General features: G+C 41.3%; 1 protein-coding gene across 1 annotated transcript in view; it reads right to left on the bottom strand.

The window, feature by feature from the left end:
- Positions 1 to 10163, bottom strand: part of map1ab (microtubule-associated protein 1Ab) — a 63883-nt gene extending 53720 nt beyond the window's left edge. The window contains exons 1-2 of the mRNA XM_070906939.1: positions 9899 to 10163; positions 2676 to 2777 (exon numbers count right to left, since the gene is read on the bottom strand). Coding sequence (XP_070763040.1) covers positions 2676 to 2777; positions 9899 to 10163 — 367 coding nt within the window. The remainder of the gene's footprint in view (positions 1 to 2675; positions 2778 to 9898) is intronic.
- Between the last annotated feature and the right edge of the window lie 4346 nt (positions 10164 to 14509).

Below are 14509 nucleotides of genomic sequence, written 5' to 3'. Positions count from 1 at the left end.
ACGTGTGCTTTGACACTACGACATTAAAATAAAACATGTTTTGTATTCGACACAAGGACAGACGGCCTTGGAAATGTTTATTAAAAACCAGTGAAATCTTAAGATGTAATTAAACTGTTCGAGCCATGTTTGAACAGCCTGTTGTGTCATTCTGAATAATGATGGTGGATAGAAATGTTGTATTCTGCCTATTTAACAGCAGCCTGACACGGTGAGATTAAATTGATTAAATTAAATGAAAAGTCTGCATATCTCATTTTGAATAATAAAGCTTTGTTGTAGTCAGATGACCTCGCTGTTTGGCAGCATTTTGAGAAGCCTGCAGTGTTTTAAATTGAGGACCACATCAACTATCTATTTAAACTATTTACTAGCCCTGGAATAAAATTTCAAATGTCAAGGACCAGCTGTGAAAGAGTTATTAGATAAATGTCTCTTCATGCTGGTTCAACACCCTCTAGTTCGGCTGAAAAATGAGAAATCCAACAAAAAATGACACTGAATGTTTCAAAAGGGACAGTAACACAGAACTGAAAGTTATTTGAAAAGAAAACAATTGGTAGTAGAGAGCTGAAGGCCTTGCTATTGAAAAATAACCACTTAATAACTAACAAGTATACCAATAATAGAGAGATTTAAAGTAAAAGTAAATGGTTATTTTCTCCTACAAAATGGATATATTCTGAAAACTAACGTTCTTTTAAAAGTAAAATAAAAAAAATTGAATTAAATGTTTGCAAAGCTGAATTTGAGACGTCAGCCATAACTTGCCTGTTGCCGTAGTTACCACAATACTGAGAATAATTATTCATTCAGAAAAGGTTTGCTGAGCATCCGTGTAAAAGCTTTGTGTCGACAGCCGGACTCACAGTCACACGACAGGAGCCACATAAACAGCTGCGAAACTTACATCAAACCGGTTTCCCAAAAGCAACTCAGCTAGTTGAGAGAGGAAGCAGAGCACAATCGATAAACTCTATTCACCCAGACTTTATCCGTGAAGCGATCAGCCCTCCCTCACCTTATCGCCTCATTTTCAAAATCAGCCGAGTGGATGTTGCTGCCATCTTCCCACAATGGAAATTTTTCCGTCAACCCAAAGCAATGTGATCCCCTTATCTATTTCTGCACTGCAGCCATTGGATTGCTCTCCGTTGAAGAGCTATTGATCTGCCTTGTGTGCTGTACTGACAAAATAAAGGGGGAGTGTAATCAATACTCCCAGCCTCCATCTTTGCTCCTCCACCCTACCTCACACTCTTAAAAAAGGGATGAGGCATTTCCAATTATAGAATGCATATATTTTGTGAAATATTGTTTATCTTGAAAGGAAACACTAATGTTTGACTCCCAGCCTCCACAGAAACACTGGCATCATATAATCAAATATAATCAATAATAATCAAAACGCATTATTGTCCCCTGAGGTGAAAAGAAAATGAGAGAGAATAAAAAAAAAGCTTTGTGCAAATGTTGTTCTCATGTGTCACAGATGCAGCTGAAGTACCTGGACGTTTCGTCAGCAGCTGTATCAATAAACAACAGCTGTAAGCACGAATGAAGGTGACTCCCTTCGGTTCACAGGAGTTGAGGAGTGTTTCTTTATAATATTATATATAATATATAACATATAACATATATAAGTGCCCCAGAAGGACACACTGGATGACGGATGGACGAAGGATACTAATACATCTTTATTGTTCCACAGGAATTCCTCCCTCTGTTTCCTCTGAAGGTGTTTGCTTCATTTAACAACAGTGTTGAAAAATGCTGTGTCATTTTCTGCTGACTGCTGCTGCTGCTGCTGCTGCTGCTGCTGCTGCTCAGCACGTGGCACCAGTGCAGTAATAGTCTGTCCTGTGGTTGTCTGCTATTTGTGTGTGTGTGTGTGTGTGTTTGATCCCATCAGGCCTTTACCTGGCAGATGACTGAAATAATTCCCTATTCAGCATCTGTCGTACTTTCAACCTGAGCCCTAAATCATTGCACCACATAGACGCAAGACGCACGCACACACACACACACACACACACACACACACACACACACACTCAGACAGGCCTAACGCTGCAGGTCCACAGCTCCCTGAACAGTCACCATGGTGATTATACACAGTTCCGCTTTGATGCTGTGCAGATGGATTAAATGTCCACTACATGAAACTCACTACTGCCAAATGTTTTAATGGAGAATAAATGAGTTTATTCTCTTGCTTTTTTTTATTATTATCTATATTTGTGTCTTTTATTGCCAATAATGGACTCATTTAACCTGTTAATATCCACCCTAACCAGAAATACTTCAAACAAATGTCTGTAGTATTAGTATTCCATTTTTTTTTAAAGGAGCAGCCTGCAATGAGAGATTTAATCAGACAATTAATCAATTAAATCATCGGCAGAGTAAAAATAAACTAATGAAGTGAACATAATGGTCAGGCAGGTAGAGAAAAAAAAGGCAAATAAGTTCCGAAACTCAGATCACTAAACTGTAAATCAGCATATTGGACAATATAGATACTATCTATTCTCATTTCACAATATTGGTATTATATTGATACACCAGTATTAATATAATATCAGTACGTGTACCATATCTTCAGGTTGAAAGAACTATACGTCTCAGAATAAGACACCTTAATTGTACTCATCACTGGTCCATATCACACTGACCTCTGACCTCGGAGGAGAAGTGGGCGGAGTGACGAGTTATGAACAGCTGCAGCTGCTGATCGAGGTCGCAGCACTTGAGGTCGACGTCCCAGGATCGAAGTCCTGCCAGGAAGGAAGAGAAGGACAGCAGCATGAAGCAGGAGGGACAGACGTCAGTGGACATACACATACATACATTTAACATGCAAGTTACTAATGTTCACTGCTCTGTTTGTGTGAACTTGAGGTGACCTTTTACCAGATGTTGCTGCAGCATCTCGCATTTCAGGGAAAAATATATATTTTGCCTCGTAAATGGAACAAAAATCAGAGAAAGTTTTGAAACACATTTTGATGACAAATATCTTCAAATCTGTCTTTGGATTAGTTTTTATTTTCTAAAGAAAATAAAATGTAACAAAGCTGTTGATGCTATAAATTATGGATTATGTATTAACAACAACTTTGAATTACTTTATTAAGTGTAATGTTCTTCCGTCACTTATTAAGGTCAGTAGTAATATTTTAAAATGCATAAATTATAAAAACTAAATCTACTGATGTTTTGGCCACTCGGAGGCCGTGGGAAGTCAACACAACACTGACATATTATCACCCTTTAAGCTGAGAGGGCAAAGCTGTTAGCAACAGTTGCTTATTCACATAATCCAGCAGATACAGAATAACATTAGCTCTGGATTGGACATGTCTGTGTTTGTGTCCACCTGATGAATGGATCCGCTCTCCGTCTTTGGTCTCTGCTAACTCCTGACAGAAATGTCTCTTTAGCTGCTAAATGCTCCACTAAGTTCACCGGCTAGTCGCTAACTGTGTCTGTCCATTTGGCGTCTGAAAACAACTCTGATGAGACAGAAAACAACAACGCTCAGTAGAGCCGAGAGGAACTGCAGAGTCAGGCAATAATTCTCTGTGGGTTCGACAATACAAGTGACAACTTTGACTTTACACACGGCCATCGCTGGTGTCACAATATGGATTAGTGCAGCTTTAGTAAAGGATGTATGTCTTCTGTCATCTTTGTGTTTTTATTCATACACATTCGGTCCTTTCTAGAAGAAGACTTCACAGAATCAGTGGCCAATGAGCAAGTATTAATTACATAATGCCCTGTTACTAAAGTTACTACATTTATTTGAACTATTAATCAGTCTTCATCATAATGCTTCATACTGTACCTTATGAAGTAATAACAGCTAGTTAAAGTAAAAGCCCCCACATGAACATCAGCAACAAACATGAAAAGTAATTGGGAGTTCACTGGATAAGTAGAAATGACTCACAAATGAAATGAACAGCATCTCACACTCACACACACACACACACACACAGCTTCATCAGATCCCACTGAGCCGCACTGAGTCAAACTTCAGAGGGAACTTGTCAGATCTCATCCAGAAACCAATGCACACACCTCTCTCATCTTATCCACTTGTGGATTCCAACAACCACAGAAAGAAATTAGATTATTCTAATTTTTCAAATCCATAGCCCTGCGCTGAAATCTCCTCTTTCACAAAAGAAGACTTTGAAGACCTTGTTTTGCCCTTAACTGAGGGCAAAATGTTCCCTCACTGCAGACTGCAGTCTCTTCTCAGAAATGCTGTGTCACTGTTATCAACGTCTCGTTAGCATTCATTGGCAAACGTTGCGCACTTCCAGACACATAAAAATTACAACCTCATACTCTGATGCCTTTTATTCCTTATTCTTTAATTATTAACTTATAACTTATAAAATAATTACTTATTCTCTATTCATTAGCTTCCACAACATGGTTGCTAGGCTTCCTGGGGCCCCTTTTCACCCCAATCCTCACAATATAAAGATTGTTGGTGCCCACAGGAAACAGGGAAAATGATGGGACTTCATGTTTGTGCTCCTCTTGGAAGATGGCGTCAGTCAACAAGTCAACAAAGACAAGGTCTCAAACACTGAAACTAGGCTCAGACACTACTGGTTATCTATAGATAAGAGAAGACATCAGTGGCTGTGTACACAAGCATGGAGAGTTGTTGTGTTGATGCATGTAAAACTGACAATGAATGGCAGCTATCTGGAGAATCAATTCATCATTTTAGTCATATTTCAAGCAAGAAGGCGATCATTTCCTGCTTCCAGCTTCTCGGATGTTTCAGCTTTTCTCTCTTTCACATCACTGTACATTTTATATCTTTGGGTCTTGAACTGTTGGTCACACAAAACAAACTATTTAGATTTCTTTTTTCTGACATTTAATAAACTAAATGATTAATTCATGACGTTACAAATAATTGATATATAATGATCTATAATAAAAATAATAATTAGTCGCAGCATTATAGCAGTTAAAATAAGCTCACTGTCCTATAATGAGGGACCTGGATAGACCGACTTTATACAAGTTATTGTGGACTTCAAACCTCTTTTGTCCTTTCACTCTTAGTGGACAGTATCTGCTCACCCAGACTGGCACGTCAGTATTATGCACGCATTATGACGAGCCAGCTTGGGACCTTCTTATCCACTGCGTGGGAGACAGTCACTGACGCTTCCCCTTGAAAAGCTGTGCGCTGCTCTTTATTTTGGGGTGAGGAATTTCACTAGACACATTTATACTAACAACGTTAGTCTCATCCTTGCCGCCTTCTTACCTGTAAAACCAAAACATACTGTTTGAAAACACTAAAGCATAAATCTAGTACAAGTTTGTTTTCTAGAGTTGAGTTTGTTGCTGCACCTTGTGACCAATAAGGAGGGAAACACCCACCATGACTATGACATTTCTCACCAACCACAGCTGCAGTGATCGTTTTCTGCTCTCCAGGGGGCAGTAATGAGCCAATTACAGCTTGGCACACCAGAATGACACAAAGAACATGGTGCACTCACAAAGTTACTGAGACAAAACATAAAAAAAGGTGAAATTTATGCTTTATCTGTGGGTGAGACTCTGTTTTAAATTCAACAAACCAAACAAAGTTGGGCTGAAATATTCCATTATCTAATTTTCTCGTGGCAGCATGCAGACTCAGTAACAGGTTTATCAAAGATTCATTTAAACCTGAATAAGACCTTCACCAGACTGTGGCCAGTAAACAATGTGAGCATTAAAGCCACCTGATACTTTAAAAGAGTACTCGTGGTCAGTTTGATTTATGTCAGTTACAATGAATTCCAATAGTGACGATATATGACCCGGATATGATTGTTGGGAATATAGTGAGCATCTGGATGAGTAACAGAGCAGAGGGTTGTGATTCAGGAGTGCTTTGAGAAGTTTCTGAAGACTCTGTCATAATTCAAGCTGACCACAGCCGCTGTTCTCTGTGAAGGGCAAAACTACAACGTTTTTACTGCCACTTTCCTACAAGAGAAGAGCGTCTGGAACTCCAAAGGCAGGAGGATGGGAGGGATGTGAAATGTTAATAACGGCATTAATATAAATGTGTTTTTAATGCCGCGACAGTTACTGAATGAGTAATTTATTGCCCTGTGTGTAAAGAGATGCAGCCAAAGGAATAAGGCTGCTTAATGCTGCACAACACCTACAGTCACCTGTATGGAGGGAAGAGTGTTACGACACTGTTTCAAAGAGACAAAATCTGAATTCAGGTTGGGACATGGTGTCTTTATGGTGTCTGAGGTGAGAGGGATAGAGCGCTAGTGTCAGAACAACAGTCGCACTAACTTTACATTTCGCTGCCTCCATGTTCCTGCTAAACCTAAAAAGGTGCGAGGCCTGACAGTCTTCCCCGGCGCCTCTGATTGAAACACTGGATCACAAGCTCAGGGCGTGTTTGTGATGTTTGATTAGCCGCTTTTCTCAGGAACACTCATTTTCTTTTCTCAGGAAAAATAAAGTGTAAGAGGGATTAAGAGCAGAAAACAGAAAACACAGTACTGGAAAAATACATGTTGCAGGTACTGGGCCTCACATTCAGTGCAAATGAAGACAACAGATGGTGAAATGTGTATCAACAAAAAAACATTATATATCGACAGTGCAATGGCATATAAGTTAAGTTAAGTGTCTTTCAAGCTTTATACTCAAGTTTTGAGGATAACTCCAATTCTGGGAATCCTTTACCTGGGGCTAACAGTAAGCCATGGGTTAGAAAACAAGCATGTGAAAGACGTGGCCCTGGGTTGTGAGGTTAGCCCTGAGCTGTGAGGTTAGCATGGGGCTGTGAGGTTAGCCCGGGGCTGTGAGGTTAGCCCGGGGCTGTGAGGTTAGCATGGGGCTGTGAGGTTAGCCCTGAACTGTGAGGTTAGCATGGGGCTGTGAGGTTAGCCCTGAGCTGTGAGGTTAGCATGGGGCTGTGAGGTTAGCCCGGGGCTGTGAGGTTAGCCCGGGGCTGTGAGGTTAGCATGGGGCTGTGAGGTTAGCCCTGAACTGTGAGGTTAGCATGGGGCTGTGAGGTTAGCCCGGGGCTGTGAGGTTAGCATGGGGCTGTGAGGTTAGCCCTGAACTGTGAGGTTAGCATGGGGCTGTGAGGTTAGCCCGGGGCTGTGAGGTTAGCCCGGGGCTGTGAGGTTAGCATGGGGCTGTGAGGTTAGCCCGGGGCTGTGAGGTTAGCACGGGGCTGTGAGGTTAGCACGGGGCTGTGAGGTTAGCCAGGGGCTGTGAGGTTAGCCCGGGGCTGTGAGGTTAGCCCCAGTAAACCTTCATCCTGGCAACGTTAGCACGTTTCATGTTTCTTGATAGTCACTACACGGTGGCTCATAGTGTTTTTTTACTCTAAAATGTGATTTACAAATTTACAAAAAGACAAAATTGTATAAACACAACATTTCAGTTCTAATGATAACATGCTAATTTGTCAGATTTTATGTTGAAATGATAAGTCAATTAATTGATAAGTTAATCACATTTACAAGAAAAGTAAGTGAAAACAATTAAAGTAAAGAAGTCCTCACATATCGAGCGAACATTCACTGGTTACAGCCTCATATGTGAGGATTTGATGCTTTTCTCTCTTACATATAATTATAAATATAGGACCTTTGGGTGGGTTGGTTGGATTACAACTGAAACAATTGATTAATTGATTGGTTTATGACAGGAAAGTTTTTTGATAATTGATTAACCGTTAAAGTAATTTTTCAAGCAACAATGGAAAATATTATATATATATATTTTTTTTTTTGGAACCAGAAGTGACCATATTTGGACAAGAGGGTGGAGCCGGGATCTGAGAACCTGAGGACACTATGCACCTGTACCGTCAACCTGGCTCCTGGCTACGCCGTGCGAAGTAGCTGCTAACAAAGCTAGCTTTTAAATGTACTTAACAGAAAAGATTAACAGTCTTTTAGTACAACCGAACGTCTCTATCCTGATGGACAGGTCGCCTTGGCGGCAACTTGTCAATCACAAGGTGGCCACGCCCTAAAGCATACCCTGTTCATTTTACTCTAAATGGGACCATAATTTATAAAATGAACATCATGCTGTATTTAAGAACTCTTGAAACTAGCGCCTGAGACCATGAACTCATCAGGAAAATGTTAACTGAGGTAATAAATCAAATAACTTATGGATGTTTGCGCAACACACTACGTCAGTATCCACGAGTCCTGAATATCCATGTAATAATGCAGTAATGACTACTTAGTACTCATGTAATAATGTAGTAATGACTACTTAGTACTCATGTAATAATGCAGTAATGACTACTTAGTACTCATGTAATAATGACTAGTGAGTACTCATGTAATAATGTAGTAATGACTAGTGAGTACTCATGTAATAATGACTAGTGAGTACTCATGTAATAATGTAGTAATGACTACTTAGTACTCATGTAATAATGTAGTAATGACTAGTGAGTACTCATGTAATAATGTAGTAATGACTAGTGAGTACTCATGGGTCGGAACGTCAACATGTTTGGCTGCTGTGATCCCATCACATGATGGTCTCTAGTTTGTTATTATTTTATTAATAAATAATGATAAATCAAATAATAATTATTTGTTGCAGCACTGATCAGATTTTGAAGGAAATCAGATCAAGTGTTTCCAAATAAAAAGGTCTTTAACCTCAGTCGTGTTTAACTCCAACACTGCAGATGCAGGCTACAGCCGCTCACGTGTAATGAGAGTTAAATGGCAGCTCATTCACACTGAGTCACACTTAAAACACCGGCCGGGGTGAAATAATCGATGCTGTAATGAGCCGGGGCGGCACTGTGCGATACTGAGCTGTCAAGTCCCTAACTACGGTTAGAGGAGGTCAGAGGGGATGGATGGGGTTGCTATGGAGCCGGACTGACATCTAAAACTGTGATTGATCATCTGGAATAAGAACAGCTTAGAGTGGCGACGGCACGTCAGAAAGTTGCTGACTGGCAAACTCCAGAGTCCACACACAGCAACATCTTTCACAACTGCACAACAATCCCGTTACATCCCTAAACTTCAGACAGCCCACTCTGACAGAATCACTGTAGCGCTGCTGTAATTCCTCAAGAGGAGAAGCAGGTTTGAACTCACACAGCGCTGCGATGTTCAGCTGAGTAACAATGCACGAGTGTCAAAATAAGAGTCCAGCAGGAAACAGTAAGCTGTGTGATTTTCCCTTCATCATATCTGTGAAGTTGTTGTTGCTCAGCACAGCCTGCAGATTTCTGTTTGTTTACTAGTGTGAAGGTACATGACACCCCTCTCATGCACATGCGCGCGCACACACACACACACACACACACACACACACACACACACACACACACACGCGCTTGCTCAAACACAAACAAGCATTTTAGATGGCTGCCGCAACACAGACAGGCACATTACTGAGCAGGGTGGAAATACATGTTTTACACTCATCAGTCAGGTGTGTTAATGTCTGCTTGATTGGTAATTATTGACCCATACATTGATTAGTAGCCTTGAAATAGAGTACGGTATGTGGTTAAAACCGAGAGGGCGGCTGGTTGCCAAAATGCTGCTCTGTAAGAGTAAAAAGACCTCTGCTGCAGTTTCAACTTGAGCCTGCAATTTTACAGTCATAGAGTCCACAGCGGGTAAGGGAGATTGCGTGGTGTCCCATGGTGCAATGCTGCAGCAACTGCCTCCACCTATGGATACTATCCCATCCATTGCGTCAAAACATTTCTGTCCTGATGATGTTTCCAGGTTTAAACCCTTTTCCGTGACTTTCCATGCCGATGCTACACACTGTAACACAGCTGCCAAACAGATAACAAGCACAGACTCAGACCGGCGCTTCGTCCATCACTCACCCCGCTCTATCTGCGCTCTGGCGGTGTCCAGCTGGTGCTCCGTGCCGATCTCTCCGATCACTATCAGCATGTAGTAGCCGCCCCGGTTGAACGGCACCCCGCGCCGCCGTCTCCCTCCTCCTCGACGGTACCGTAGTCGCTCCTCGGACCCAGGCGGAGGCGCGCTGTAGCCCTCGTCTTCTTCCACCACCGGGAGCGCACCTCGCACCGGGATCTCCATGGCAACAAACCCTGGAGCCGACGCCGAGGATGACTCCATCGCCATGACAACTACCGGTGTGAACGAGGGGAAGAGTCTGGTGGGGTGGGGGGCACGGAGGGTGGGGAGGACGCTGAGTGGGGAGAGGGGTGGGGAGAGGGGGGGTGAAGACAGGGATAACGTGTCAAACCGCACAGAATATTAAAAGAACATTCATTTCCGACAGTGCTTTCAAAATAAGAGCGCTTTAATGAATGTGTGGCGTTCAAAACTGCAGATGCAGAAGTTTCTGTAATGTTTTTGAAAATTAAGACCACTTAAAAATAAAGATACAGAGCCACACTACAACTAACATATACAACAATACAGACAATTTTTATTTAAATATTGTTAAATATACCTAAATAATACATAACCATGACAAAATACAGCCTACTGGTCTGTCTTATTTCAGTTTGGATTACTAAGATTTACCAACATTTCAGCTGGGGAAACTATACGTTATAAATGTCTAATTTTTATTCAGGAGCGGTTGCATCTTATTTTCGTGACCTGACAGATAACTGCTATCTTCCCGGAATGAAGAATTCTTCGACAGAAGTGAAACCAATGTTTAAGTCCAATATTTCCAAATAATGTGCCCGGTCACTGCCCGCCATTGCTAGCTTAGTAACACTAACGAAGTGTGAAAATATTGTGTTTACACGTTGGTGTCGCCCCGGATAAACATTTTATCATTCCCGACAGACAGTAGACATCTGTGGGATAAAGAAAATACCTTAAGAGGTATAACACAACCTGAATAACAGCTAAAAGAAATAAAGTTTTGACTTCGCCACCATGGTTTGTTTACAGAAGGGAGTGACGTCAGTCCGGAGGTCACAAATGATGCTAATAGCAAGCTAACGTTAGCTCGAGCAGATGCATTTATGCTAGCACATTTGTCCCGCTCTGTATTTAAATTGTAGAAGTTAACCCAGGTGCCAAATGAATGAGCCAGTTGTCAACCTTGAGGCCTTTTTTCTCGTGTACAAGTCTGACACACTGTCTGAATGTACTCCTACAGAGCACTCATCTGACCTTACCTTGTCCAGGTGTGTTTTTCAGTGAAGCTAAAGTTATCCATCATGTCACACAGTCATGTACACTCTCTCTGCCCAGCTCTGGTCTTGGAAATATGTCGTTTTTTGGTATCTCCATCTTCTCCCATGACACCACCTCAGTCTGTTTGCCCGCTGACTCTCTGGACGTCTGCTAACGTGACTCCTTTGGGATTTATGTCAACCGTCCACACAGGTGACTCAGGAAACACCTGGCTGTTCACAGGAGCCAGAGAGAGGGTCTGCTGTCCTGTAGGTTAAACCAGAGACGGTTTACAGTAGATCTGGTTTAACTGTGCTTACTGGACAGACTCTGGATTGGATAACCCCACATACACACAATTAAGTACTAGCTAGCCTGGCTAAATTAAAGCTACAAACAACCCATAATACTCTCTTAAGGTAACACCCACTCATTGGCAGAGAAAGACTTTTTACTGTTTTGTTAAACCAGCAAGAGGAACTGCAATGCATTGACATACAAGTACAAAAACATGAATATCACACAAACCCTATTTTGACATAATACTGCATTCTACTGCACAGTTACATGTGTACAATGTACATGTACATACAATAGAAAATGCATAAATAGCCCGCGGACAGGGGTCCAGCTTCTGCTCTGTCCTGCCACCTAAAGTAGAAACACTAAATTAGTAAAGACGAAAAACTAATAAATAACTGTCAGTGCTAACGTGTTGTGAACTCACAGAACCTGAATCAGACAATAACTGACATTTCATGGAAAAGATGGCACACACAGGACTAGACCCCTCTAAACGTCAATCACACACTGCCTCTCAATCTCCGTTTAGGATTCAGATGAGCTATGAATGGAGTCCGCCTATTAAAATAATCAGTAGAAAATTAAAGGACAATTTCTCCAGAGCTCAAATGTCTTTTTATGCACACACACACACACACACACACACACACACCAGAACACACTGATAAAGACAGAGACAATGCAGACCTGCCTTAAAATAGCCTCTTTCTTCTCAGAGAATTGTTCCTCGTTCAGCTTTTCTCCTGGTTAACCTTGAGTTTGGCACATTTCAGTGTGTAGCAGAGGGCGTCTCAGCACAAACTGTCAGCACCACACTGAGGGGATAATAAGGAGGTCCACACCAACTTCTGTTGGGCCTCACAAGTAAACCTGGACCTTCTTTTTACTGTAATTACCACTGATTTAACACGTGGCAGGAGATAGCTGCACATAGGAGCACACTTTACAGTTTACAGTGATGCAGATGGTAAATGCTCTCCTTTCATTTAGGCCACGGCCTTATTTACTATTTTCATGTGCTGTTTTATATTAGTATTTCTGATTCAGAACCTAAATACCCCAACAGGCCCAATTAAGGGTTCATATCTTATAAAATACATAATTTCTCTTCCAAAGTTAAAAGGTTAGATGTCTTGATCAGTTCGGTATGTGGCCCCCCTCAGCTGTGTTAGAGACATCATGAAAGAAGTGAAAGTAAACAGTGTGTAACAGCCTACAGTGGCAGTGTGAAGACGCCTCATACGGGTTTTTTGCTGCAGGTCTCTCTGACGGTGACTCAGCACTTCATAGACGACATACACCACAGTCATGCTTCCCTCTAGTGGTAATAAAGAAAACTCCCAACTCACTACGGGTGAGTAGATGACGTAAACTACAATACATCTGCAGGTTATGGCCGAGGAAAGTGTCAGACCTGCCAGAATGTACACTTTATGTTGTTTTTCTCCATTGGAAAAGAAAAAACAGACAAAGCAAATGTTCAATCTTGGACTAAAACACCGTTTAGAAGTAGATGTTCACAGACCACATTTAAAAATATGTCCCTTTAGTAAAAGTCTTTTCCTTTCATTTTAAGAAAAATGTCTGAAATAGATATTAGTGCATTGCTCCTGAGAATGCTACCTATATATGCTATGCTATATAATTTACTATACTGTCAATTCCCATTTTCCCTCCAGTCAGACAGAGCAGACAAATCCCACTGATTTAGTCAGCTTTTCAAACAAGCAGCAGATTAAATCATTTTGATCCCAATTCCACATTGGCAAGATTACTGCATCAAGATGATGGCAACTGTACTACTGACTGTCAATTGGTGTCTGCATCGCCACCTGCTGGACAACTGATGTTAAAGCACATAAATACAGGCTCCCTCTGACTCAACACACTGGTTCCTTCACTCAATATATTTTACAGAAATATTTGTATTTGAATCATATCTACTGCATTAAAGTATGAAAATGTCACAACATGTGTACCAAAAAATGAAGAGAGAAAATATGAGAATAAAATCGGCAGAAATCGATTTTATAAATGGCTTAACAGACAGACAGGCAGAGTGGCAGACAGATAGGCAGACAGAGTGACAGACAGACAGGCAGAGTGGCAGAGTGGCAGACAGACAGATGGTAGAAGCAGCAGTCTGTGTGTCGCTGCAGATTCCCTACAGACTGTCTGGGTCACAAAGGTCATCCTGTCCTCTTTGCTTTGTGTCCACTGTCCTCCGTCCTTCTTAGAATAGAGAAGAGGAGGAAACTGTCAGAAGAGTCAGACTCACTGTCAAAGATGAGAAAATGGCTGTGAACTGTTGATGCTGTCTACTGTATGTTTAGCTGTTGAATTTAAATGTTCTGGCTCAGCAAGTACGCAACACATGGGTGAATCTAATGGTAACGACTGATGTGAAATCCTCTGACAACAGACAAAATCATCTGTGCAACTGTAGTTGCTGCAGTTCCAGTCCAACCAGCGCCCCCAACAGGCAAGAAGAATGAAGACAAATCTGTTGTCTGCAGGTGGCGCGAGATCCTTTGTGGCCTGAGACACATTACAACAAGTCTAAATCTAATTTAATGTAACAAGACAAGGTCCACTTGTGGCGCATTGTCAGAATTTCTGTTTTATTTAATAATAATAATAATAATAATAATAATAATAATACTTTGGAGAACTGCAGATGTAACATTATTCAGTAATTCACAAAAAGAGAAAAGATTATAGGAACAAAAAAAATGAATACAACTGTGGCCAGCACATTTTCTTTTCTGCTTTCCCATTCTGTTACTCATCTTGTGCCCCTTCAGATGTATTTTATGACCCACTGTTTTGGCCCCAACTGGCCTGACAAAGACCAAACAGCTCCCCCTTGTGGATGATCTGCAGCCTGCTACATTCAAATGAGTTTGTGAGTTTTCGGCCTGTTTAATGGTGTGATTCAACAGTAAAAAGTGCCTTTACATTTGCAATACACTCACATTCAAGTTTGAATCAACTCTCTTAATTTAAAAGGAACACAGATACGTTAA

Source organism: Enoplosus armatus, chromosome 6 (assembly GCF_043641665.1).
Source record: "Enoplosus armatus isolate fEnoArm2 chromosome 6, fEnoArm2.hap1, whole genome shotgun sequence".
NCBI lineage: Eukaryota > Metazoa > Chordata > Actinopteri > Centrarchiformes > Enoplosidae > Enoplosus > Enoplosus armatus.
The sequence above is the reverse complement of the archived record's forward strand: the minus strand, read 5'-3'. Positions and strand labels throughout refer to the sequence as shown.